This window comes from Hemicordylus capensis, chromosome 16 (assembly GCF_027244095.1).
Source record: "Hemicordylus capensis ecotype Gifberg chromosome 16, rHemCap1.1.pri, whole genome shotgun sequence".
NCBI classification, from domain to species: Eukaryota; Metazoa; Chordata; class Lepidosauria; order Squamata; family Cordylidae; genus Hemicordylus; species Hemicordylus capensis.
This window is the reverse complement of record NC_069672.1, coordinates 12,653,858-12,681,029: the sequence shown is the minus strand read 5'-3', so window position 1 is coordinate 12,681,029 and position 27,172 is coordinate 12,653,858. Positions and strand designations below refer to the sequence as shown.

At 50.8% G+C, this 27,172-nt stretch overlaps 1 protein-coding gene across 12 annotated transcripts in view; it reads left to right on the top strand.

Moving 5' to 3' along the window:
• AGRN (agrin) overlaps positions 1–27,172 on the top strand; it is a 189,505-nt gene that overhangs the window by 55,891 nt on the left and 106,442 nt on the right. For 2 of the 12 annotated variants that reach the window (XM_053280848.1, XM_053280842.1), the window contains exon 1: positions 22,228–24,247. The exons of 9 other annotated variants lie outside the window; for them this stretch is intronic. In XM_053280848.1, coding sequence (XP_053136823.1) covers positions 24,079–24,247 — 169 coding nt within the window. In that variant the 5' untranslated portion in view covers positions 22,228–24,078. Of the gene's footprint in view, positions 1–8,934; positions 8,945–22,227; positions 24,248–27,172 lie in introns of those variants that run through there. One more of the 12 variants, XM_053280846.1, reaches the window with a different exon arrangement.

Below are 27,172 nucleotides of genomic sequence, written 5' to 3'. Positions count from 1 at the left end.
ACTTCTTCCCTCCAGAGTTCTGTTCGGGGAGGGTGGGCAGCTCTCTCCAGAAGAAGAGTGGGGTCTTTGTCAGAAGGAACAGGGCTGAATGGTGGCGAATGAGGCCACTTCTCCTCCCAGGATGGAGAGGTGCCATCTTGAAAATGATCCACCCCCACAAATTTCCATGCACGGCTGTTGCGGGATCAGGGCTTCGGCACTGAATGGATGGATTGGTTTGACGAACTGGTTAAATGCTCATTTAATCAACTGCGAAGGGGCGTCCAATGAACTTGAAAGCAGATTTTTAAAGAAAAAGAATGGTTGTCTGTAATATGATGCTTTCCCAGAAGAGGCATTCTTCTCACACATAAGCGGGAATGCTTCTTCCAACACGTTGCCCACCATCACACAGAAAAAACGATGCTGTGTTTTCTCCCAAGGGACTGTTTTATTCAGATGCGGCTGTGTGCAGATCTTTTCATCTTGAAAAAGATCCACCCCCAGAAATCTCCATGCACAGCTGTTGCGGGAGCAGGGCTCTGGCATTGAATAGATGGATTGGTTTGGCAAACTGGTTAAGCGCACCTTTAATCAGTCGAAGGGACCTCCAATGAACTTGACAGCAGATTTTTTTTAAAAAAATGCTGTCTGTAATATAATGCTTTCCCAGAAGAGGCATTCTTCTCACATGTAAGCGGGAATGCCTCTTCCAACATGTTACCCACCATCACACAGAAAAAATGGAGCATGCTTGTTTTCTCCCAAGTGGTTGTTTTATTCAGATGCGACAGTGCACAGATCTCGCCAGTTGCTGATTTGATTCAAACTCAAACGCTTCATCGGTGGAGATGTGTTTAATTGGGCGAGAACCTTTGGTTTCAGCTTCGCAAGTGAGAAGGGCCCGGGCAGAGATGCTCTGCTTATGTAGGAGGGACGAGAAGCCAAATTCTTCATGTTGTTGACACAGACATTTCACAACTCATTTAGCCCCAATCCATAAGGGCTCTCGAGGGACAGAGAAGCTGAAAAAGGTTGTCTTGGATTTCCCGAGCTGCAGTCCTTCCCAGCTGCACCAGACATCCCGTCCCAAAATACACTTTTTCAAAATTACCCTTTGGTGGCCCTTGTTTGATAGAATTGGTTCCTAATTTTCAGTCCTTGTCCCTGACAAACCACTGTCCATATTTTACCTTTGTAGGGCCACCTTTTTTCAAGTTGCTGTGATCTGCTGCGGTTATTCTCTAGCCGTTCTTGTGACTCTGTCTGTTGCGGGATGTGCTGTTAGAGTGGGACGGACCCTAGAGGCCTTCTAGTCTGACCCCTTGCTCAGTGCAAGAAACTGCTACCGCATCCCTGACAGATGGCTGCAGTCATCCCTGCTGAAACTGCGATTGCATCCCTGCTGAGAAACCTCCTGTGAAGAAGAGCCCACAGCTTCATGAGGCAGACTGTTCCACTGTCCAACAGCTCCTACACCTGTGCACAAACCCAGGCGCACTCCTCCAGAGGCAGACCCCAAGACTGAGACCTCTCCTCGGTTTTCTCCAAGGCCCACCCGCGGGAGCCAGCTGCCGCATGGTCGCTCAGGAGGCAGACACACATTTAGGGATAAAGGAGCCGAGCGCCTCTGTGCGCATGCGCAGCCCCGGAATTCCCGTGCCAGGATTGAGCTCATGTTTCCTTCACGCATGAATCTGCTCCTGGCTCTCTCTCAGCGGCCTCATGTGGGGCCAGGGAAAGGCTCTTGATAAACAGACGGTTGGAGGGAGGAGGATGGCAAATATTCCACCGAGGTACCAGCAGCTCACGGTTTACCTTGTGCCCGCCAATTTAAGCCGGGGATCCTTCGCTTGAACTGTTGTTGTAGTCGAGTGGGGTCCTGTCCTTTCTGGCAGGAGAGCTGGATTCCCCTCTCAGCTCTCCAGTCCACACCAGAAAGACTAAGGCAGGTCAATAAATACAGCGTGCCCCAGAGAGAGAAGACCCTTCAGCAGTGAGTGATGTTGGCCCTGGTATCGTGGTGCTTGGTAGCGCATCAGCAATGACCTTTGGTGTGGGGATACATGTGATACCAGGGCGCAAGTCCATCTTTGTGGTGCAGAGTGCTGGCAAAGCCCGGACATGTGGCAGGGACAGGAGAGGGGTGGACATAGGAAGCTGCCAGTCTGAGCCAGACTCTTGGTCCATCTAGCTCAGCATTGTCTACACTGACTGGCAGCAGCTCAGTGGCAGAGACTCCAAGGTTCCAGGCAGGAGTCTCTCCCAGCCCCACCTGGAGATGCTGCCAGGGATTGAACCGGGGACCTTCTGCAGGCAAAACAGATGCTCTTCCACTGAGCTACGGCCCCACGCCTTAAGGGGAATATCTTACTTTGCTCACATGTAGTCACCCATCCAAATGCAAACCAAGGTGAACCCTGCTTGTACTGAACCCACCCATTGTATCTAGGAAGCGTCCTACTTGCCACTCAACTCTATGGTTTAGATGGCATAAGAGCATAGGAAACTGCTATATACTGAGTCGGATCATTGGTTCATCTAGCTCAATATTGCTTACCCAGACTGGCAGCGGCTTCTCCAAGGCTGCAGGCAGGAATCTCTCTCAGCCCTCTCTTGGAGATTCCAGGGAGGTGACTTAGAACCTTCTGCAGGCCAGCATGCAGATGCTCTTCCCAGAGTGGCCTCATCCCCTAAGGGGAATATCTTCCAGTGCTCACATATAGACTCCCATCCAAAGGCAATCCAGAGTGGACTCTGCTTAGCAAAAGGGACAATTCACGTTTGCCACCGGATGACCAGCTTTCCTCCCTGGAGCACAGTTTAAAACGCACTGGTGCTGCAGATGATCAAAACAAAAAGGTGGGACGGGCTCCGTTTTTGTCTTACCTCACTTTTAACCTGGGTATCCAGGTTACCCAGGTTGGGAACTACTGGGTCAGGAGGATGCCTGCTGTCCCAGGTGACCACAGTGGGTTAACCCTCTCCTACTTAGGAATCTGTACAGGGTCTATGTACGAATAACTGTAGAGATCCACAGTTGTGTGTTGGCTGTGCACAGGTTGCATAAGAACACAAGAACAGCCCGGCTGGATCAGGCCCAAGGAAGCCCATCTAGTCCAGCATCCTGTTTCTTACAGTGGCCCACCAGTTGCTGCTGGAAGCCCACAGGCAAGAGCTAAGGGCATGCCCTCTCTCCTGCAGTTGCTCCCCTGCAACTGGTACTCAGAGGCATCCTGCCTCTGAAGCTGGAGGTGGCCTATAGCCCTCCGACTAGTGGCCGATGATAGACCTCTCCTCCATGAAGTTAGCCAAACCCCTCTAAAAGCCATCCAGGTTGTTGCCTGTCACCACAACTTGTGGCAGAGAATTCCACAAGTTGATGATGCGTTGTGTGAAAAAGTACTTCTGTTTGTTGGTCCTAGATTTCCCGGCAATCAGTTTCATGGGATGACCCTTGGTTCTAGTGTTATGTGTGAGAGAGAAGCATTTCTCCCTATCCACCTTCTCCACACCAAGCATGATTTTATAGACCTCTCTCATGTCTCCTCGCAGTCGTCTTTTTTCTAAACTAAATAGCCCCATGTGTTGTAGCCTTGCCTCATAAGAAAGGTGCTCTAGGCCCCTGATCATCTTGGTTGCCCTCTTCTGCACCTTTCCCAGTTCTACAATGTCCTTTCTTAGATGTGGTGACCAGAATTGTACGCAGTACTCCAAGTGTGGCCGCACCATAGTTCTGTATAAGGCATTATAATATTAGCCATTTTATTTTCAACCCCCTTCCTAATGATCCCTAGCATGGAATTGGCCTTTTTCACAGCTGCCGCACATTGAATCGACACTTTCAACGAGCTGTCCACCATGACCCCAAGATCCCTCTCCGGGTCCGTCACCGACAGCTCAGATCCCATCAGCGTATACCTGAAGTTGGGGTTCTTCGTCCCAATGTGCATCACTTTACACTTGCCAACACTGAACCGCATTTGCCACTTTGTCGCCCACTCGCCAATTTGGAGAGATCCTTTCGGTACGGGCCGTGATAGGGTTTCCCCTGTGTGCGAGAAGCATGACGTAAATGCTGCCCCCCAACGCGCAGAAGAGACAACCCAGCAGCGACAGCTCGGAGAGGGGGAAACCTCAAATCTTTGCAGGCAATTACAGTATGCCTAACGAGACATTTCCGACATGTCTGGTTTCAATTTGGGAGGCTTTGGGAGGCCGCACCGTAAGCGATTTGTGTTTATGGTGTGGTTTAAGATGTGGGGGGTGCGTGTGTGCGTGCCCGCGGCGATTTCGCCACAGCGTTGGAAGGAAGTGAGTGGTTTCTTGCCATCACACCTTTGTCCTCCATCGATGATCCCCCTGTCCAAATTCGCCCCCCCCACCGGAGAAGAGGTTTTGATTTATGCCTCTGATTATTGAGCATTGACCGCCTGCCAGTTGATGGATAGGTGTTGGTGTTAACAGGTGTAGTGTGTCTAATTACTCTGCTGTTTGATGAGAAGAAGTGAAATTACGGGTGCATTCTGGGTTCAGGCAGACGGAACTTCGCTGAAAGCACGGATCGCAAAATGAAGGAGTCGGTTGGAGGGCTTGAAATCCAGTTTTTGTCCATCGGATCACTCTGTGGTTCTAGCCCAAGACCATGACAGGGCAGAGGAATACATTTAAAGTTAGGGGAGGTGAGCTGGTCTTGAGGTAGTGAGCACGAATGGCCCCCATTTGCTAAGCAGGGTCTGCCGTGGTTTGCATTTGGATGGGAGATATTTGCCGTGAGATATCTGTTTTCAGGCAGGGGGGCGCAACGTGAGGCTCTCCAGATGTTGCTGAACTACAACTCCCATCTCCCCCCGCCACAGTTTATTACAGCTGGGCACGATGGGGGTCGTAGTTCACATTGCCTACCAGCAACTCGGGTTACTTTCACAGATAAGGCCCCAAAGAGGGCAGAAAAATATGGGGAATGTGGTGTGGGTTCTTCCCCCCCCCCACCTCCAATCTTGAACTCGCTTCTTCTTTCCCACTCCTTTCCTCACTTTAGAACAAAAGTGTAATTCAGGCAACGTAACCCAGGCATCTGAGCCTCCTTTGAATGCCGGGAGATCTAACCCTCCTTTGATTATGATTATGGTTTTCTTTTCCCCCCTTTACCGCGCGTCGGTTCAATAAGCGTGGGTCAAGATCAAGTCATTGGAAGAAAAGCAATTTTCTTTCTTTTTTTGTTTTAATGTGTGCCATATCGGAAATTAAAAGAGAGCGCGATTGTGGTGGGTGGTGGGGGTGGAGAGAATGGCTGTTTCAAGGGCAAACACATCGACTTTGAGACGCGTTTCTTCTTTCATGGGGAAGCACTAGAAAGCGTAGAGGAAGGGAGATAGCCCTTTTGAAGTGAGATGCCCCGCAGCGGAGCGGGTCCAAGAACCAAACACGAGAGCCTGATTCTTAATAGGGCATAGCAAGAGTCCTAGTTAAACCAGCAATTTAATCTCTGCTTGGTTTTGCCAGAGTTTAGGTGGCTTATCTTTTTTTTTTTTTTAAACACCTGCTAAGCAGAATTTAATTTTAGTTTATTTATTTTGAAAGGTTTATAAATGGTTCTGTTGTTTTTTTAAGTGCAAAGTGTCTATAAGTAAACAATACAAAAAGGGCACAAATGCAAAAGCATTCAAAAATGGTGTGCTCCAGTTATAGCCGGAAGTGGTACAGTCCTGCCCGGGCAGTGCAAGACTCTACCACATCTTCCGCCAGACCCGAGGAGTCTGTCAGAGCAGACAAGAAAGGACTGAATGGGGGCGAGTTAAGATGAGAAAGGCCGAGGAACAGGAGGATTCTGGATTCCACGTGGCTTCTAGCAGTCTGTGGTATCCAAGAACATCCCTTTGCGGGAGCTGACCAGTCATTATGCTAATCTGGTGACGCTCCTGTTAGCAATTCTGGTCTTTCCCCACGTTATTATAATTCTGCTTTTCTATGTGCTTATGAAACAACCTCTCTCTCTCTCTCTTTCTCTCTCTTTCTCTCTCTCTCATTCTCAAAGAACCCATTCATTTTTCCAACCCGGTCCCAAAAATAACCCACTGGTCTGGGATATTTTAAGCTGCCTTAATCCAGCCACGGGAAACGGGATGGGTTGCCAATGGCATTGCATCATTGACTTGGCACAGATCCCCCTGGAGGCCTGGACAGTCCCTCTTTTGCGGGTGGGCGGCGGTTTCTCTCCCTCCCCGCACAGCTTCTGACTTGCCCTAAGTCACGGTCTCCATTTGTTAAGCCTCTTCGCTCCACAGCGGCTGAGTTTCCCTGCTGGCACCCTGGACAGAGGGGTCCCCCCCATAACCCCCCCTTCCTCCTTCCCAGCACATACAAACGCCAATTCCTGGGAATCCGGGAGATACCCTCCCATCCTCCCCAGCCCTGCTTTGATTCTGCTTCTGATCCATCTTTGCTCCGAGAGGCGTGCTTTCCCTGGGAGGGCGTTCAGAGGGCTGGACAGAGGGCATCATTCAATGACACTCCTTTGCGATGCTTGCTTCAACCTGCCGTTTCGGGGTGGCACGCAGAATCCCTGTGCCCGGCAAGCTGCAAAATCCAAAGGGCAGGATCACTCAGGAACACAGGCAGACATCTACACATGGAAGCTGAGCTCGCCACTGACCCCCTCTCCCCACCCCCCCCAGATCTTTTTCTGGCACACGGGCAGAGGACTTTGGAGAGGAAGAGGTCTTCTCTTCTGTCTCTTGCACTGGGAGACAGAGAGGGGAAGAAACCAGGGGATTCCTCCCCTCCTGCTCAGGAAGGATCCCTGCTTCTTACCGTCCCCCAAAAGGCAGTGGGGAATGAAACCTCTGGGGAGGTGATCTGTGGGGTGCTGGGTGTCCTGCTTGGCAGAAGGCTGCAGGCACTCGCCACGGGCGAGCAGGGAAGTGGACTGGCGAGCTGGCAACACTAAGGTAGATGGAGCCGTGATCTAAGGCAGTTCTTCCCGTGTCACGAACCAATTCTCATGATCCAGAAGCCCCAGTCAATCCTCTCTTCCTCATGAGTGTGAATGTGGATGGAGTGATGGATGTGTTAGAAGGTGTTGATGGCTGCAGGCTACCTCTAGGCTCAGATGCATGCCTCCGAATACCAGCCTCCGAATACCAGATGCATGCCTCCGAATACCAGCTGCAGGAGAGCGATCTCAGGGTAGGGGGCACACCTTCATCTCTTGCTCTAGGGCTCCCCAGAGGCATCTAGTGGCCTGTGGGAAGCAGGTTGCTGGACCCGAGGGGCCTTGGAGCAGGGCTGTTCTTAGGTTCAAATTAATAGAACGTTAGAGCCAGAAGGGTCCTCTAGAGGTCATCCAGTCCACCCCGCTTCTCGGTACAGGAATCTGCTGGAGCATCCCTGACAGACGGCCATCCCACGTCTGCTTGTGAACCTCCAGCGCAGGAAGCAGACTGTTCCACAGTCCGCCAGCCCTTCGGGAATCCTTCCTACTGTCTAGCCTAAATACGCTGCCTTGCCATTTCAAGCCACGGGTTCTAGTCCTCCCCTGTGGAGCGACGGAGAACAAGCCCGTTCCTCCTCCTCCTCCGTGACAGCCCTTCAGATATTTGAGGATGGCTATCATTTCTCCCCGTAGTCTCCCCTTCTCCTAACGCAAGTTTGTAAACACAAATTCGCCGACCTTCCTTATTTGCACGTTACATCCACAAAGGTGCACCTGTAAATGTGGGGTAAAGTTGTGCCGTCGAGTTGGTGTCGAGTCGTGGCGACCACAGAGCCCTGTGGTTGTCTTTGGTAGAATACAGGAGGGGTTGACCATTGCCTCCTCCCACACAATATGAGATGATGCCTTTCAGCATCTTCCTGTATCGTTGCTGCCCAATAGAGGTGTCTGGGAAACATACCAGTAGGGGATTCGAACCGGAAACCTCTGGCTTGCTAGTCAAGTCGTTTCCCCGCTGTGCCATTAGGTGCCCCTGACCGCAAATGGCAGATTTTTCCACCGACAAAGCTTGCAGCGAGACACATCTCTTCCTGGTTATGCAGTGGCCAAAATAAGAACGCAAAGGATACTGGTGAGAACTTTGCAAAGTGGATATTTAATTTACGGGAAATGTGTGCATTGCTTCGACCTCTTTGGTATTTCATGAATGGATCATCGAGTGCTGTTATTCTTGTCCTGTGCAGAATTCGTTTTCTTCCATTTGATGCCCAGACAAGAGGTTTTGTGTGTGTGTGTGATAAAAATCTCATTCCGGACATATCTGGGAGTATAAAGCTGGGCTTTCAGGCCCGCAGATTTGTCGTCCACGTGGGCGAGCGGGCTGGCGCCTCATAATGTAATGATTCCATGCCAGATGTGTGGGGAGAAATGGGGGTCACTAAGGAAGTTCAAGTGGGTGTCGAACTCGGGTGAAACGGTTCGATCAAAGTGAAACCAATTGGCGGGAGATCCCGGAGAGACGAAGCAAAAAGCCCTTACATGACACATAATTAATTTATGGAATTGGCTCCCGGTGGTGATAGCTAGGAAAAGGGGATCCAATAAATGTATTGTGGAAAAGAGAACTATTGGCTAATTTGGGCTCAGTGGAGCCTCCATGATTGGAGGCAGTATACCTTGGTACACGTTGCTGGGCATGCACAGCCAGGTGTGTAAGCAGTGGCGTGCCTCCTGCTGGGAAGCCTCTCCCACGGCCTGTGTATGCGACAGCATGTGCGTGCCAAGTTTGGGGTTGTGCTCAGTGACGCCATCTTTTTTTTTGCAGCGTTGCAAATGCTTTGGTGCAGAAGCACAGCATTAGTCTGGAAGCTGGCCGCGGCTTCCTTCCTGCTCTGTTTGTGAGCCGCTTCGGTCCCACCCTGCAGGGCTGTTGTGCTTCGCTGTGTTGCTGTTCTAACAGCTTCTTTTCTCCTTTTTCTTCTCCTCCCTCGCTTCCCTTGCTTTCTAAAGAACACAGGAGACTCCTTGCTGGTAAGTGACGGCATCGCGTCTAAATCCATCCATCCATTCGTTTCCCCATCCAACCATCCTTCTGAGAAAGCAGTCGCTCTCCCTGCATTGTGCCTGAATAACATTTAAGGTAGTTTGGCCAAGCCATTACAAGGCAGGACGATACCCGGAGGCTGCCAGTTCGAATCTCACTTCCGCCTTGAATTCGCCAGAGCTGTCTGACTCTGACCCTCCTACAGACGTTGGACTACAACTCCCATCACCCCCTTGACGACAGTGGCCCTGCCCGAGACCTGACCCACCCCTCTCCAAAGCAGCGCTGCTATTTCCAGAGCGGCCTCTCTTGTGTGCCTAGCGACACCCCGGCTTTCTGCCCAGCTTTCCTGAGCCTCGGAAGGAATGAGGAAATCCATGCCATCAGGACAAGTGTGCAGAGGGCAGATGCAGAGGGCAGGGGAAGGGAGTCTCGCCGCTCGGCAGAGAGCCACCCCTTCTGGGAGCCCCCGCTCTGGGAATCCCAGAATGCCAAGGGAGCAGGGTAGGGAGGCCGCCTTTGATGAGCGGGCCCAGGCCGGCGGCGTCTTTGTTCCGCTGCTGCAGCTACGGCCAGTGTACGAGGCAGGCACTGGGAATCTGCCCGCTCTGCCAAGTTATGTCTTGTCCCTCTGCAGAAGCATTCCATGCGCCTCCCTTGATCCGTTCCTGGTGGCGGCCGCGTTCCTCTCTCTCCCCGGGTGAAGGCTGACGTGCTAGCGTGGGTACATAGAGACGCTGCCCTCTAGTGTCTGCGGCGAGGCGGATCTTTCTTCTAGCCAATGGCAACATAGCCACAGCTGAAGTTGCCTTCCACTGACGGTTGGCCTCTTCAGCTCAGTAGTGCCTACACTGACTGGCAGCAGCTCCCTTGGGTCTTTTTCTTTTATTGTCGACCCTGACTGGCAGCAGCTCTCCAAGGTTTCAGATGGAGGGGCGGATCTTTCCTGGCTCAGTATTGTTTACACTGGTGGGCAGAGGCTCTCCAGGGTTTCAGGGGGTCTTTTTCAGCTCAGTATTGTCTACACTGACTGGCAGCAGCTGTCCAAGGAATCGGAGAGCTTTGCTTGGAGATTTGATTGATTGATTGACTTATATACCATTTTTTCATTAAAATAATCTCAAAGCAGTTCACATATAATTAATCAAATTATTTATTTATTAATTAAAAGCCACACATAATTGAGACAATGCATAATTAAAATACAGATGACATCAAAAATTAAAACAATGCATAGTTAAAATACAACAGTACAAATAATATAAACATAAAAAACCAATCTATTTTAAAAATGGCAGGGGTTGAACCTGGAACCTCCACGCAAAGCCACACATTCTGCCACTGAGCTACGGATAAACCTGATGACCATATAGCTGCCAAACGGAGTCAGACCCTGGATCCATCTAGTTCAGTGTTGTCTGCACGGACTGGCAGCGGCTCTCCAAGGTTTCAGGCAGGCGTCTCTCCCAGCCCTACCTTGAGATGTTGCCAGGGTGTGAAGCTGGAACTTTCTGCGTGTAAAGCAGATGTTCTCCCCCCTGAGTTATGGCCTATTGATTACCAGTAAAGGAGAGGAGAGCTGGTCTTGTGGTAGCAAGCATGACTTGACCCCTTAGCTAAGCAGGGTCTGCCCTGGTTGCATATGAAAGGGAGACTAGAAGTGTGAGCACTGCAAGATATTCCCCCACTTAGGGGATGGAGCCGCTCTGGGAAGAGCAGAAGGCTCCAAGTTCCCTCCCTGGCAGCATCTCCAAGATAGGGCTGAGAGAGATTCCTGCCTGCAACCTTGGAGAAGCCACTACCAGTTTGTGAAGACAATACTGAGCTAGACGGACCAATGGTCTGACTCAGTATATGGCAGCTTCCGATGCGCCGATGACACAGGTTCTGCTTGTGTGAGTTGTTCGCTTCTGACACTCTGTGCACACCTTGCCTTCAAGACTGAGCAGGCCCACTTCCTGCTCGCCTGTGCTCTGTAGACCACTCCCTCTTCCTGCCCTCGGGCATTGCCAGGTTTTCTCAGGGCGGAAGGGTTCATTTCATCACAGCTATTCCTCAGAAGGCCGGCCCATTTGGAAACCAGGTAGAAGATACCTGTGTGGGAGCGTTTCATGGAATCCAATATTGCCCCCTGCTGGCTGAAGGAGATAATGCTGCTTTTTCTTTTCTGCATCTCCCCAGTTATTCCTGTTTTAGTCTCCTGCACCTTCAGGGTCAGGTTGCATGCCGAGTCCCCTGGATGGTTCTCAGCCACCTTGAACTGGCCGAGGTCTCCCCCACCCCCACCCCCCCCGTACTACAGTTTGTGCTTTCCTGCCACATGTCATCTCTCACCCTGTGTCCATCTAGCTCTGCCTTTTCTGCTCTGACTGTCAGCAGCACTCCAAACTTGCAGGAGTTACTTCAGTACATTCTGCTGCATGTTTTATAATCTGCTTTGCACACAGAAGGTCTCAGTTTCCCTCCCTGGCAGCATCTCCAGGTAGGGCTTGGAGAGAATCCTGCCTGAAATCTCGGAGAGCCACTGCATTCTTTTACTTAGAAAATCAAAAATATCTGCCCAATCCCTCTGAAAGCTTGCTCACAGCACCTAGGTGATAAGACACACCAGCCCTCCAAATTTGGTGCAAATCTGTTGCAAAATGGCCGAGATGTAGGAGTTTAACTCCTAAAAAGAGGTTTCAACTTGGTGACCTTTTTTCACCAAGACAATGTATAAGGACAATATTTGTAGCAATATGTACATTATATGTGTGTGTTGTGCTGAAGCATTTGTACAATATGTCATGTGAAAGAACCGCAACAGGGGATCAGTTTTTAGTTTACATACGTTTTTTGGGCAAACCATTTCCCACATCTAGTTTGGAAGTTTTGATATCGGATTCTGCCCAAGAAGCTTCAACGTTCAAAAGGATTTGTTCCAACACAATCTATGTCGTTCCGCTTGACAAAGAGCAGAATTCTATACGGGGCCGCCGTAGTGGACTTTGTAATACACGTGGATTTTGTGTGGACTTGGTAGCACATGTGAACTCAGTACTAAATGGGTTACCTTGGGTTAGTTATTTACAAAAATAACGATTGTATAACTAGCTCCAAGTACCTGGTGTTGCTTGGGCTTATGGTGTGAGTTTCTCTTTGTTGTTCCATCCATAAATTTTGTGGCTATACCTGTTGTATATCTGTCTGTCTGTGCGAGGTGGTGGTTGTGGTTCCTGGGTACCCTATGTTACTCGTGTGGTTCTAGGCAGTTACTGGTCCCAGTAGCTCAAAGGGTGTGGGAACAGAAAGAAAACCAGACATTCAATATTTTCATATCTATATCTATATCTATATCTATATCTATATCTATATCTATATCTATATCTATATCTATATCTATATCTATATCTATATCTATATGAAATATGAATATCTATCTATCTATCTATCTATCTATCTATCTATCTATCTATCTATCTATCTATCTAATTCAAGTACTACAGACTGCTTCCGGCTGAGGCTTCTAGCTTTCTTAGATACACTAAAAAAAAAAATACTTAGTAGGTTACAAAAAGGTTGTCTTAGAAATGCTTAAATGTTTATAGAGTCTTTTGCAAAGCCCTAGGTAGGGGTGTGTGTGTGTGTGTGTGTGTGTGTGTGTGTGTATGAATGAAATAGGCTTATATATGAAATAGGCTTTACATGCCAAAGACCCCAGTTTCACTCCCTGGCAGTATCTCAGGTGGGGCTGGGAAAGACCCTCTCTCTAAAACCTGGGAGAGTTGCTGCCAGTCAGAGTAAACACCACTGAGGTGGATAGACCAAGGGTCTGACTCAGTAGGCAGCATCACATGTTCATCAGGCACACCCATAGCTCCGTGGTAGAGCATCTGCTCTGCATGCGGAAGGCAGCATCTCCAGGCAGGGCTGGGCAAGACGCCTGCCTGTAACCTGGGAGAGCTATCAGCCAGTGCAGACAATAAGGAGTTTGCCGGACCAAAGGCCTGACTCAGTATAAGGCACTTCCCCATGTTCCTTTCTCAATGGACTTCAGTGCTGTCTCTTTCTTCACTCCGGTAATGTGGGAATTAAGTCTAAGTACTCTCCGGGGGCCAATCCCCCGACTTCTCCCCTTTGTGGGTTTGCCTCTCTTTTATGGCCAGCAGTTAACAAGAACTCTTTTAGAGGCAAGAACCGTGAAGGAGGCCCTCTGGCTTTAAATGGACGCCTGGTTTGGCTTGGCCGGGGGGCCCAGCCTCTGTGGCTGAGGAGGGGTTTCCGGAGACCCCAGCCCACGTCATCCAGCCCACGTCATCCTTGCAAAATGTCTTTGCTGGTTGTGGCCATCTTCTTTTCAAGTCAGATGAGGAAGTGTGTGTGTGTGTGTGTGTCTGTCTCTGTCTTGGAAGCACCAGAAGGTGGCGCTCTGGTACCACCAGAAGGAAAGTCAAACCGCACATTTGACTTCTGGTGTTTGTTGTTTTGCCCCTTTTTCCGGTCGACTTTTGAAAGACATATATTTTATTAGCCTACTCAATGACTGTCCCCATTTCCTAGCAGATCGCTATTTCTGCTTTGTCTCTGTGCTCCCTTTTGGGGGAGAAAGTTTATTGATTCTGCGCCATAGATGCACATGGGACTATTCAAGGGATGAAAAGACAGGTCTCTGCCTCCAAAGGGCTTACAATCTCGACTAGGGTTGCAGAATTCTGGCCCTTCATCTGTTTTTAGACAACCACTCCCATCATCCCCAGTGACCAATAATCAGGGATGATGGGAGTTGTAGTCCAGCATCTGCATGAGGGCCGGTGTTCTGCAGCCCTGATCTAAATATTGATGAAGGGGAGACTGTCATGACATGATGCGAATGCTGGACTGGGGGGAGACATGATAGAGGTCTATAAAATCATGCATGGTGTGGAGAAAGTGGATAGGGAGAAATGCTTCTCTCTCACACATAACACTATAACCAGGGGTCAACCTATGAAATTGATTGCCAGGAAATCTAGGACCAACAAACACAGGTACTTTTTCACACAATGCATAATCAACTTGTGGAACTCTCTGCCACAAGATGTGGTGTTGGCTACTAGTTTGGATGGCTTTAAGAGGGCTTGGGATAACTTCATGGAGGAGAGGTCTATTAATGGCTACTAGTCAGAGGGCTATAGGCCACCTCCAGCCTCAAAGGCAGGATGCCTCTGAGTACCAGTTGCAGGGGAGTAACAGCAGAAGAAAGGGCATGCCCTCAACTCCTCTTGTAGGCTTCTAGCAGCATCTGGTTGGCCACTGTGTGAAACAGGATATTGGACTAGATGGGCCTTGGGCCTGATCCAGCAGGGCTGTTCTTATGTTGTTATATTCTTTTGACTGCCGTTTTTGCAGGCAGTTTTGGAATGTCCGTCTTCCGTGATGCGTCTCCCGTAACCTGCATCTGCAAAGCTTTTCCTGCCACTCTCTAACCTGGCTGCTTTAAAAGGCAGAAGAGCCCTGCTGGGGGAAAAAGTTGGCAACCCCATTGCTTTCTATGGGGGCTTTTTAAATGAGCGAGGTTTCCTTTTGAACACAAAGGGATGCAGGCAAAGCACTCATCTCCTTAGTGCTTATAGCCACCCGTTTCTTTCTTTCTCTTTGTATTCTGATGGTGTGTGTGTGTTTTTCTATTCCCCCCTCCCCCCCAATGTTTATTTCACAGGCACTGCTGAGCAGGAGCAGAGTCAGGGTGTGCAAAGGGTTAAACAAAATCGTTGCAAAATTCCCTCCGGCTGGGGAGAACATCCAACCATCTTTCCTGGTTGTTTTCCTCCTTAATGCTGCTAATTAGCTCAAGAGAAGCGAAGGGAGAGAGAGAGAGAGCGCGCGCGAGCGTGTGAGTGTGTGTGTGTGTGTATAAAGAAGGGGTGTGTTAACTCATTAGACCTTCAGACAGGGTTCCCAAGCAAGGCAGAGAGGCCAGAAATTGGGTTAGGTAGCCCACCAGGGTTGTCGGGTAAATCGCAATTTCTGCCTCCTGCCAACTTGATTTAAAAACCCCGGACACAGACAGACAGAGAACAAGAGAGTTAGAGGCAATACTCCAAGCTTGGGATAATAATCCCCAATCCTGTGGATCTGCTGTTGGAAAGCATTGCAGCTAAATGATCTTGTATTTATTAATATTATTTATTTTATTTATTATTTATTTATGCAATTTCTATACTGCCCTTCCAAAAATGGCTCAGGGCTGTTTACACAGAGAAATAACATACAAATAAGATGGATCCCTGTCCCCCAAAGGGCTCACAATCTAAAAAGAAACATAAGATAGACACCAGCAACAGTCACTTGAGGTACAGTGCTGGGGGTGGAGAGGGCCAGTTACTCTCCCCCTCCTAAATAAAGAGAATCACCACATTAAAAGGTGCCTCTTTGCCAGGTTATCTGGGGGAGAGTATTGCTATATAGCAATAGGTTCATATTCGTATTCGAACCGGCAACCTTCTGCTTGTTAGTCAAGCATTTCCTTGCTGCGCCACTTGAGTTGACCCACCCTACTTAGGGCATTGCAAAAGACTCTATAAACATTTAAGCATTTCTAAGACAACCTGTTTTGTAACTTACTAAGTATTTTTTGAGTGTATCAAGAAAGCTAGATGCCTCAGCCGGAAGCAGTCTGTAGTACTTGGATAAAACTATTTTTAGTTATTTTCTTTTTAGAAGCCTCTCTGAGTTGGTTTTTAACTCAGGAAAAGTTTTTAAACATTTTAAACTCAGGAAAAGTTTGGGGGTATGCGCGAAGGGGGACTTCTCTGGTGCAAACACGTCCTCAAATGTTCAGCAGCTATCACTTTTCTCACCATGTGTAGGCTTGCACTTGGAAGATTTTTGTACTCACCCAAGGGCCAAATTAAGAGAGGTTTTTCCCCTGAGTTATCCCAGAGAGTTTATGTAGCTGAAAGGGGTGGTGGCGGCAGCATTTTGAACCTACCGATAATACAGAATCGTTTTAGGAGAAGCCTAGCCAGGCAGCTCAGCAGGGATGATTCAGCATTTCTTTCCATCACGTGAGCTTGCTCTTAGACAAAGGCTTTAATTCGCAACATGGCCCCATCTCTAATAGAAGCTGCCTTAAACTGAGTCAGACCATTGGCCCATCTAGTGCAGTATTGTCTGCTCTGACCAGCAGCAATTATCTTAGGATCGCAGGGAGGAGCCATTTCCAGTCCTACTTGGAGAAGCCAGGAATTGAACATGGGACCTTCTGCATACAAAGCAGATGCTCTTTCTACTGAGCAGTGGCCCTCCCCCAAAGTGTGGCCCCTCTTTCCCGCGATGCATGGGCTTGTCCAGGAGTCAAACTCAGGACCTCTCGCACCCAAAGCGAGAACCAAGCCCCTGGGCCAAGAGGCTTTCCCTTCCTTTTCCAAATACTACTTTATAAACCTACTCAGATAAGGATAAGAGTGGAATCTGTGCCAGGGTGGCACAAGAGCTGCCGGCATGGTGTAGTCAGTGGCTAGAGGGTTGGACTAGGACCGTGGAGACCCGAGTTCTAATCCCTGCTCAGCCGCAAAACTCTGGGCCAGTTGTTTCTCTCTTGACCTGACCTACCTTCCAGGGTTGTTGTGAGGATAAACAGAACTATGGATGCCACTCTGGGCTCCTTGGAGGAAGAGTTGGATATCAATTGCAAGGATGAGAGGAGCCGTAGACCGCAAGATCAGAGGAAAGCTACCCAGATTGAATGATCATCCACTCCTCCTCCTCCTTCCCCCCCACCAATCCTCCCCCACTCCCACTCCACACAGTTCCTCTGGGCGGTCTTGATGGGGCAGCAGGTGTTTCTCTCTTGCGGAGAGCTCTTTAAGTAATAAACCCATTAGCAGCTCTGGGCTTTCAAGGGATCCACCCTATCACCTTAATGCATCAAAATGGTTTGAAATGGTTTGATTTAGAAAGTGGCGGGCGTGGGTGAAAGGAGTGGGGAGGGGGATAGAAAGAAAGAAAGAAAAAGAGAAAGAGAGAGAGGAGGGGGTGGAGAATTTGCAACGTGTTCTCTCTCACGGAGCCACCTCTGCTTCGGTATTCAAGGCCCCTCTCTTCCTTCCCCTTACTGAACACAGGAAGTAGGAAGCTGCCAAACCGAGTCAGGCCCTTGGTCCCTCTAGCTCAGTTTTGCCTACACTGACTGGCAAGTTTCCAGGCAGACGTTTTCCCGAGCCCTACCTGCTGCCAGGGATTGAAGCTGGGACCTTTTTGATGTAAAGCAGGTGCTTTCCCACTGAACTATGGGTCGTGCATGTTTAAAACCTGAAATTAGGGGTTTCCCCCCATCCCATCCCATCCCATCCCATCCCTTTGATTAGGGAAATCAGATATCCCCAGTTCTAGATCTACACAGGCAGGATGATAGCTTGCTGTTCATCATAACGGACACTAGAGGGCGATTTGGACTGTGAGCCTTTTCCATGGCAGACTCCAGGTCTCAATCTTGTTGGAATGCGGTCACCTCTGGGGTGGAGACAGCCGCTGCTGCCCAGACGGAGGCAGGAGATTCAAGACTGGCAAAAGAAAAATATTCTTCATGATTCAGTTATGGAATTCACGGCCAAAAGCTGGGGTGAAAATAACTGTCCAGCTGGATGATCTGGCCAATAAAGGCTTGTCTAGCTCAGCATTCTGTTTTCTCTTGTCCAGGCGTGGGTGGAGATGGCTTTAGAAGCTAATACATAGAGGAGGAAGCAGAGGAGAGGGCTAGCCGTGGCTGAATCGAACCTCCAAGTTCTGAGGCACTCTATCTTTAAATACCAGGTGCTGAGATAAAGAGGAGAGGATGCTTCCTTTCATATCCTGCTTTGGGGGCTTTCCGGAAGCATCTGGTTAGAACCTCCAACTTCAGGGGCAGTTTAACTTTATATACCAGTTGCTGAGACAAATGGCGGGGGTTGAGGTGGGCTATTGCTTTTATATCCAGCACTGAGCGCTTCCCCAGAAGCAGGATCCTGGACTGGACAGAGCTTTCGGTCCAATCCAGCAGGACTCTAATGGTCGCCTCATCTTGTGGCAGAAGGTTCCTCAGGTGAATAGAATCCACCTGCAAGTTGAAGGGATGCAATTCAGACATCACCCAAGTGAGGACTAAGCCGGTCTCAAAGTTTTGGGTAGAGGGGTCGCTCGGATCAATGAATCCCTCCTTTCTCTCTCCCTGATGACTCTGGTCCACGCAGGGTTTTAAAATTCCTTTGCTGAAGCGAGTGGAACAGCAAGACAAATGCTGTGCACTGTCCCTGCATAGGTTTTCTCTCTCCGTCCCTAAGAGGGCCTTTCTTTGGGGGCACATTCCTCCAGAGCCTCTGAGATTTCCTAGGCTAGCTTTGCATATGGAAATATGCAAATCGAGGCATGCAAATGAATTGTTTGCAGTATGCTCCCCCCCCCTTTCCTTGTTCTGTTCTTTTTCATTCAGGGGTGAGGAAAGGGGCTGGGAGATTTAGAGCTTTTGGATCACGGCCAGAGTTTCGAAGCAAGTGTGGATCTGAAGGGGTGGGTTGTGTTGGTAAAAGTAGGACCAGAGCTACGGTCTGGTGTGTATGTGTGTGTGTCTATTTTTAGGGAATGGAATATAGCAGGGTGCACGGACCGGCAGTGGTGGTTCAGTCTGAACTCGAAGCGAATTTGGAACGAACCGCCACTCCGTGAACCGGTTCGGTTGAACCCACTGGCTGGGCTGGTCGAACCGACAAACCGGTTCGTAGCGGTTCGTGATCGAACCAGCCCAGCTTGTGGTGGACCAGTTTGATCGCGAACTGGTTCTGCATACCCCTTGTGGAATAATAGCATTCCGCACTTCTAGGACCCCTTTCCCCACAGGCCCCTATCCTATTCAGATGCTCTGGGTCTCAATGAGCTAAGCCCTCTGCCGTTTCTTTTGTGAAGGGACAGCTCCTTTCTCTCCCCCTGATCTCCCTCGGAGGCCCCCTCAAGATGAGCACCATTGCTAAGGAGATGAAGCAGGACTCTGTGCATCTTGGCAGAGAAAAAAGAGGAAAAAAAGCCCAGAATCTCACATCCTGAGCATTGTAACTTTTGTGTGTCGCTGTCTAAAAAGCAAATTTATCACCCTTTGGGCTGCAACTGGGATTGCCAGCCCTGCAGGCTTTAACTCGGAGTCTCCTGGAATCAGAATCCATCCCCAGTGACTTTTGACAGCAAGTCCAGCAATCTGGGTGGCTTGATCCTGGGAAAAATATTGGGAATTTTGGGGGATAGCTTCAGTCAGAGCTGGCAACCCTAGCTGTGCCTGAAATCTCAGAAACTGGCGGGTGTGTGTGTGTGTGTGTGTGTAAAGTTGAATACTGTTTCCAGTATAAAACTGAATACAATCTCCAGGAGGAAAGGCGGACCCCGAGTGTCCTGTGTAACTCCTTGCCACCCCAGCCCAGCGGGCAGAAACAGAGGGTCCATTTAGAAGATACCGAATTTGGAACGAACCGCCACTCCGTGAACCGGTTTGGTTGAACCCCCTGGCTGGGCTGGTCGAACAGGCAACCGGTTTGTAGCGGTTCGTGATGGAACCAGCCCAGTTTGTGGTGGACTTGTTTGATTGCGAACGGGTTCTGCACACCCCTTGTGGAGTAATAGCCCACACTATGAGGGAAGGGAAGCGCCAAGTCCGACAGAAGGGAGTACTTTCTCACACCGCGAATGGTTAATCTGCCATAGGAAGGCTTTAAGAAGGGCTTAGAGAAATCCATGGAGGACAGGTCTATCAGTGACTACTAGTCTGAGAGCTGTGGGCCACCTCTAGCCTCAGAGGTACGATGCCTCTCAATCCCAGTTGCAGGGGAGCAGCAGCAGGAGAGAGGGCATGCACATATACCTCTGGCCTGTGGGCTTCCCAGGGGCATCTGGTGGGCCGCTGTGGGATGCTAGACTAGATGCTAGACTAGATAGGCCTTGGGCCTGATCCAGCAGGGCCGTTCTTATGATTAAGCGCTAGGGATTGTCTTTGGCAGAAATCCCAATGCCCTCCTGGCATGCACCTTTACGATGTGGGTCAACAGGGATCTGTTCATCTGCATGACCCCTTTATACACACTCCAAATATTTATTTAAGTATTTAAGGGAAATGACTTGCCTAGAGAGAGCAAGAGGTTGCTGATTCGAATCCCTGCTGGTCTGTTCCCCAGACTATGGGCAACACCTCTATCGGGCAGCAGCGATCGAGGAAGGTGCTGAAAGGCATCATCTCACACTGTGCAGGAGGAGGCAATGGCCAACCCCTCCTGGAGTCCACCAAAGACAACCACAGGGCTCTGTTTTCGCCAGGAGTCGACACCAGCTGGATGGCACAACTTCACCTTTACCCTTTCCTACCCATGTTGGCAATGGTGGTGTTGTCTGAACTGGCCCAGAGCAAATTTTGAAAAAAGATTTTTCCTGCAAATTTTGCATAATGCATTGTTCAAGTTAGTGGTCATTGATCCACGGAATCAATCACCACAAAAGTGGTGATTTTTCTTTAGCAGGGCTAGAGCAACTGGCCCTCTCCATCCCCAGCACAGCATCTCTTCAGTGACTGTTGCTGCTGTCTGTCTTAGCGTTTCTTTTTTTAGATTGTGAACCCGTTGGAGACAGGGAGCCGTTTTATTTGTTTATATCTATGTAAACCACTTTGGGAACTTGGGTTGGAAAGTGGTATATAAATATTTATCGTTGTGGTTCATCACAGGAAGCAATATTGCGCTGAATTCTGTCTCTTTCAGCACTGGAAGTCTTATTAACCACTTCTCTCGCTTTTGAAATTTGAATGCATCAGGATCTGTTCTGAGCAGCCACAATGTTCCTAGGCTCTGGGCAGTCCAGTTCTGGAGTGCCTGTTCTCTAGGGTTGCCAAATCTCTCGGTTTGACCCTACGCTTTGGCGCTTTTGTCTGCTGCTCAGGGCCAATGGGGAAGGGTTAAATCTCAGGGCAAAGGGCAAGCTATTTGGAAAATTGGCAACCTTACAAGTGCAGGATCAGGGTCCTTCAGTGGGGAGGAAGGGCCAACTCGGACCTTCTCAAGGCCAGTTTCCAGAAATGCCAATCGGCAAGATGATATAACAGACTGGAGGAGGAGAACATTGTCACTCCCCAAATATTTGGGGTGGAGAGCCGGGTCGCGCGGCAGTGAGCATGATCTGGCCCCTTTGCTAAGCAGGGTCTGCCCTGGTTTGCAATTGGATGGGCAGCTATGTCAGCGCACTGCAGGGATGGGGCCATATCTCAGCGGGAAAGCATTTGCTTGCATGCAGAAGGACCCAGGTTCAGTCCCTGGCAGCATCGGGGAAAGACTCCTGCCTATCGTCTCTTAAGTGCCGCTGCCAGTCAGTGTAGACCAAGGATTCTCAACGTTGGGTCTCCAGATGTTATTGGACTTCAACTCCCATAATCCCCAGCCAAAGGCCACTGGGGATGGGGATTATGGGAGTTGAAGTCCATTAACATCTATAGACCCAATACTGAGAATCCCTGGTGTAGGCAATCCTCAGGTAGAATGACCAATGGTTTGATTCCATATAAGAGAGGTTCCTGTTCCTAGGTTCCCTGCTGCATCAGTCCAAAGAGTGATCAGATCTAGTGCCCTCTTTTCCCCAGTGGCCAACCACAAGCAGGGCAAGCCCCCAGCCAACATCCCCTGCTGCTGCTGCTGCTCCCAGCCACAGGTATACTGCCTCTGAACATGGAGGCTCTATAGCATGGGAAAGAGCAACTGCCAGACCCATCTCTGTGGATCCGTGCCCTCCCGTTTCAAAGCCATTTAAGCCGACAGCAGTCCCTCCAACCAAGGATGAGCAGCAGAGTGAGTCGGAGAGATGCTTCGAAACTTTCCCCTGCAAAACGGAGGCCTGGATCCATTCTTCAGACCCGCAAGTATCGATCTCGTCTCGTGGAAGGCGTCTTTCTTTCTTTTTCTTTTTTTGGCGTTCCTGCCAGGAAATGTCCTCCTCCAAAGTTCGGGATCTCCTCTTGGGTCTTTTCTTGTGAGGCTCGCAGCTGGATCTCTGTCCCTCCGTGCCATGTCAGGAACGGCGGCTCGGCCCCACCCCACCCTCCTTAGGTTTCCTCACTCCCCCCAATCAGCTGCCGAGGCGAACAAGTCCGTGTGTCTGTCTGCGCGGAGGGTGCCCCTCTCCTGAGCGGAGAGCGAGAGACATAATGAGCTTTGACACTGCCTTCTCCGCCCCTTTCAACATCTTGAGTTCACAAATGAGACGCGGGGCTGGCGGGCTTGGCTGGCGAGGGGAGGGAGGAGGCGATTTCCCTCGCGCTCCCTTCCAGGGAGGCAGCCAGAAGTGAGCGGAGCGTGCCTTCCCTACTCCTCCCTCTCCTCTCCGTGGAGATGCCCACAGGTGTCCGTGGCGGCTCCGGAGGTATCTTTGAAGGCAAAGCGTGACCACGGGTGGCTAACGCCTATTTGCATGAGAACAGCTCCCTGGAGGAACCTGGACAGGAAAGATACCTCCCCGCGGCAAGCTTCTCTCCTTTGTTTTGACGGCTTCTCCATCTCTCGTGCTTGCACTGTGTGCCGCTACAGCTACCGCCGCGGAGGAGAAGACCCCGGCAAAAAGAACCCACCCTTTCACTCCGTTCTTCCTGCCTCCTTTCCCACCGGCTCTTGAGCTTTCCTCTGCCTTTGCCAGCGGCCAGTGCACAAAGCTTTGTTTTCCAGCCTTCCAAGGGAGCCCCGTGTCTGAGGAAGATGGAGCAAGCTGCTGATCGGACTGAGTAGGAGAGGATCCATGGCAGCGGCGGAATGACAGTGGACGACCGTCTCTCTGGCTCCTTCATTTCCCACCCCCAGCTGGTGGCAGCTTTAGAAACTTGGGCGTGTGTGGCACGCTTCGTCGCTTCGGATTCCGCTTCGTGCCGCACGGTAGCCCCTTCTATTGTCCGGACTCTGGAATCCGGGCTTGGTACACCCTTGCCCCGGTGACCCGTGTGTGTGGATACATATATTTATCCCCCTCCCCGGTCCCTGTGCTGGTTATTTATTTATTTATTTATTGTGGGCTGTGTGTGTGTGTGAGAGAGAGAGAGGGTGAGGAAAATAGCTCTCTGGAAAGGACTGGCATGGCAGAGCGGCGTGAGGAGAAGGTGGCAGTGTGTTCCGCTCGTCCCCGTTGATGCCAAACTGGCAGATCTGGTGTGGCTCAGGATCTGTCCCTCGTAGCCTCTCCCCAGAGGAGGGGGCCGAGGCGGGGGGAGCGTGTGGATCAGCAAGAGGAGCTGTTGGCTGCTGCTCCCAAAGAAAGCACAGCTGAGCTTCCAACGGACTTTGGCATCCCTTTGAACGGGGAAGGGGAGAAGACCGATTTTGGCCTCCACGGTTTTGGACTCCAAGATGCCAGGAGAATCCGTCCGCTAGCTCCCCGGATTAAGTTTGGGGGTGACAGGCAGGGGTCTGTTTCTCTCTCTCTCCTGCATTCCTCTCTCCCGTAGCCCCAGAACACGTGGGCCGAAGAAACTCTCACTCCAGGACTGAAGACCACCCGGCAACCGGCGGATTCATCAAGTGAGCCACGCCTTTCGAGAGCTCCCGGAGACTCGATGAGCGCCTGCCACTCTCGTCGGATCGGCCTCCTCCCGGCTCGTTTTTCTTCACAGTGACATCTTCTTCCTCCTCTGAGGAAGGCATGTCCTCGGATCAGGATCTATTGTCCCTGGTTCCCCCGGTGGTTGGATGGAGTTATCTCCAGCAACGTGGTCTCCGACCTGATTTGGTGGCAGATCTGGCTGGCCTTCCAGGAGACCTTTCCGGATTTCCTTCTTTGGGGCTGTATTCTTGGTCGTGTCGAGATGGGGCTTGACTGGTTCTGAGGGGAGAGTCCTAGCCGAAGCGGAGAAGCTGCCAGTCCCTGTGGCAAGTCATTCCGGAGCCCCCCGTGATTTTGGATTACAACCTCAAGATGGCTGCCGGGACGTCCGGTTCGTCTCCCTGAATGCGAGCCAGCCCAAGGATGGTGGCCCCCGAGGACACTTAGCCACACGGGCCGCCATTTTGGAATTGGGCGCAGCGCCATTTTGGAGCCTGGCAGGGTGGGCGGGAGTTCCTTCCCATCGTCCTGTGCAACCGCCACCCTGGCTCTCCCGCTGGGGGCGTGGGCCCCAGTGAGCGGTATGACCGCCTGCCAGTATCCCATGGGGCCAGGCTCCTTGGAGCGGGACCGGATGTACCAGCACAAGGTCTCCTTGGTCGTCCGATACTTCATGATCCCCTGCAACATCTGTCTTATCCTCTTGGCAACCTCTACGCTGGGATTTGCCGTCTTACTGTTTCTCAACAACTGTAGGTGTCTCTCTCGGCTCATGGCTGTAATGGCGGGGGGGACTTGGAGTGGGAGGGGCTTCTGGGCCGAGTAGGCGTGGCTTGCATTGCCCTGCCTTTAACCCAGGACTGCACAACTTGGGCCTTCTGGCAGATGTTGGACTAGAAAGCCCATCGTCCCTGGCTAGTGGCCACAGTGTCTGGGGATGATGGGAGTTGTAGTCCAACAGCAGCCTAGTTGGTTTGACAGCTCTCGTCCCAAGGACTTTGCATCATGTCTTTAAAAAAAAAACAAAAAAACCCCAAAATGGTGCATGTGCAGGCAACAGGATTTGTCATTTGGGATTGGTTGTGCATATATTTCCCGCAACTTTGCCCCGGTTCCTGGGGGCTTCCAGTCTAAAAGGGAAGCAACAGAGGAAGTGGAGAGGGGTCCTTTGGTGTGGTTAGTACGTGCTCTGCATGCAGAAGGTCCCAGGTTCAATCCCTGGAAGCATCTCCAGGTAGGGCTGGGAAAGATTCCTGCCTGAAACTTCGGAGAGCTGCTGCCGGTCAGTGTAGACAACGTTGAGCTCGATGGACCAAGGGTCTGACTCAGTATCAGGCAGCTTCCTACGAGAGAAGTGGAGGCAGAGATAAACAGCAGGGGAATATGCAGCTATTTCATTTGCACATAACATCTACTCTGCCCCCAGGCACATGACCTGCATCCCCTACCTCCCGCAAAAGCCACGGACTTCTCCCAATTGGGAGCCCCACCCAGATCAGTGACTCATGCAGCGGCACAGGGGCAGACTTCTCCGAGGGAAACCCGTTTGGATTCTTGCACACTGTAGAAGGGGGAGTGAAACCCAGTGGCGCACACTGCCTAGGGATGCACAGCGTGATATAAATATGTTGGACCCATCAGTTAAAAGCGGTATATAAATTTTTGCCGTGGTACAACCTGAATCGAAATCCAGCAATCCAGCAATAATTCCCCCCCAAAGGAAACCTTCAGGGGCCGGAGCCTGTCTTGACCCAACGCATGCTGGATCCTCTTGGAGCCTGTCTTAACCCAATGCATGCTGGATGCTCTTGGAAAATAAAGGGAAGGCCATTCTGCCGATGTTTAGAGGCACTCCCGAGTGTGCTGACCCCTGTGATTTCCCCAAATGCAGGAAACCCGACTGCATTCCTTTATCGACTGCATTTCTTCTTGTCTTTATCTGGACATCATGTGCCCCTGGCTTGGGGAACACACTCCGGAGCAGAGATTCTGGCTTCCCGGACTCCTGGGTTCCTTTCCTAGAAATCATGGTAGAGGCTTTTCTACTGGATCTCCAGCGTCTGGTGGATCCAGGGGAGGAACGAGGCGGGGCCATGAGTGTGTGTGTGTGTGTGTGTGTGTGTGTGTGTGTGTGTGAAACAATTCCCTAGAGGCACCGTTCTGTAAGCCAGCGTTGGATAGAAAATGCTTTCGAAAGCCGATGTGCCAACTTTCAGCTGTGCTGAGTTGTGACAGCCGTTTCCCAGCTCCGCTCGCTTCTTTTCTCTTGCAGGAGAGAGTATCTGCTCTGCTTAAGGAAGAAGAGAACAACAATATGCATCCTCCTTAGATGGTGACGGTTCGTCGTGGAGATATATAGCTCCACTACAAGCTTGGTTTCACACCCCACTTGTAGAGTCTGCAAGAGTCCAAGAGTTTCTCTTGGAGGAGTCTGCTCCTGCCCCTCTGTATGAGTCACTGGTCGGAGTCTGTCTGCCTTTCTCTCAGTCCAGCTTCACCCATCGAGCTTCAGGGCTGAGCGGGATTGACACCGGAGTCTTAGTTCAGCGCTCGGAACCCGGGGCTGCAGAACTTTGCCCTCCGGTTGGACTACAAATCCCATAATCCCTGGCTGTGGGCCACTGTGATGGGGATGCTGGGGGTGGTAGTCCAGCAGCAGCAGCTGGGGGGTTGGGCAAAGTTGGCCAGGCCTGCTCTAACCACTGCACCACACTGTTTCTCAACACTGGTCGGCCAGTGGAGAGGGAGCTGGTGGGCAGGGGGAGGCCAAATCCTCCAATCTGTATCCCGATGCTTTCCCTCTGTGCAAAAATGACTGCAAATTTATCTGAAACATTTGGGGGCAGGGATAAAGAAGTGGGGGGTGATTACACCCAGAAAACTGTGAGTGGGGAAGGGAGCAGGTCTTGGGGTAAAGGAAAGTTGTGCCGTTGAGTCGGTGTCGACTTGTGGCGCCCACAGAGCCCTGTGGTTGTCTTTGGTAGAATACAGGAGGGGTTGACCATTGCCTCCTCCCGCGCAGTATGAGATGATGCCTTTCAGCATCTTCCTATCTCGCTGCTGCCCCATATAGGGCTTCCCCATAGTCTGGGAAACAAAACAGCGGGGATCCGTATCGGCAAACCCCTGGCTTACTAGTCAAGTCATTTCCCCACTGCGCCACTAGGTCTTGGGATAGCGAGTGCAAAATCCACCCAGAGACGAAAGTTTGGGCGGTATAGAAGTTTGATAAATAAATAAATAGTCCCCTTTGCTAAGCAGGGTCTGCCCTGGTTTGTATTTGAATGGGGGTGGCATGTGTGAGCACTGTAAAGTATTCCCCTCAGGGGATAGAGCTGCTCTGGGAAGAACAGAAGCTTCCAGGTTCCCTCCCTGGCAGCATCTCCAGATAAGGCTGAGAGAGGCTCCCGCCTCCAGCCGTGGAGAAGCCGCTGCCAGTCTGTGCAGACGATCCTGAGCTGATTTGGTCGAAGGCAGCTTCCGACGTTCCTAAGTGCAACGATGCTGTAACCGGTTTCTCAGCTCTGGAGGGGTGGGCGTTGGCTCGGATCACTTCTTCCCCTGTGATGGGATCGATGGCCCCATTTGTGGCCCGTTGGCCTTTTTGAGGCATAAAACTGGTCCTCGTGAGCATTCTGGGTCTTTTCCGCACAGAGAACCATTAGCCAAACTGCCCC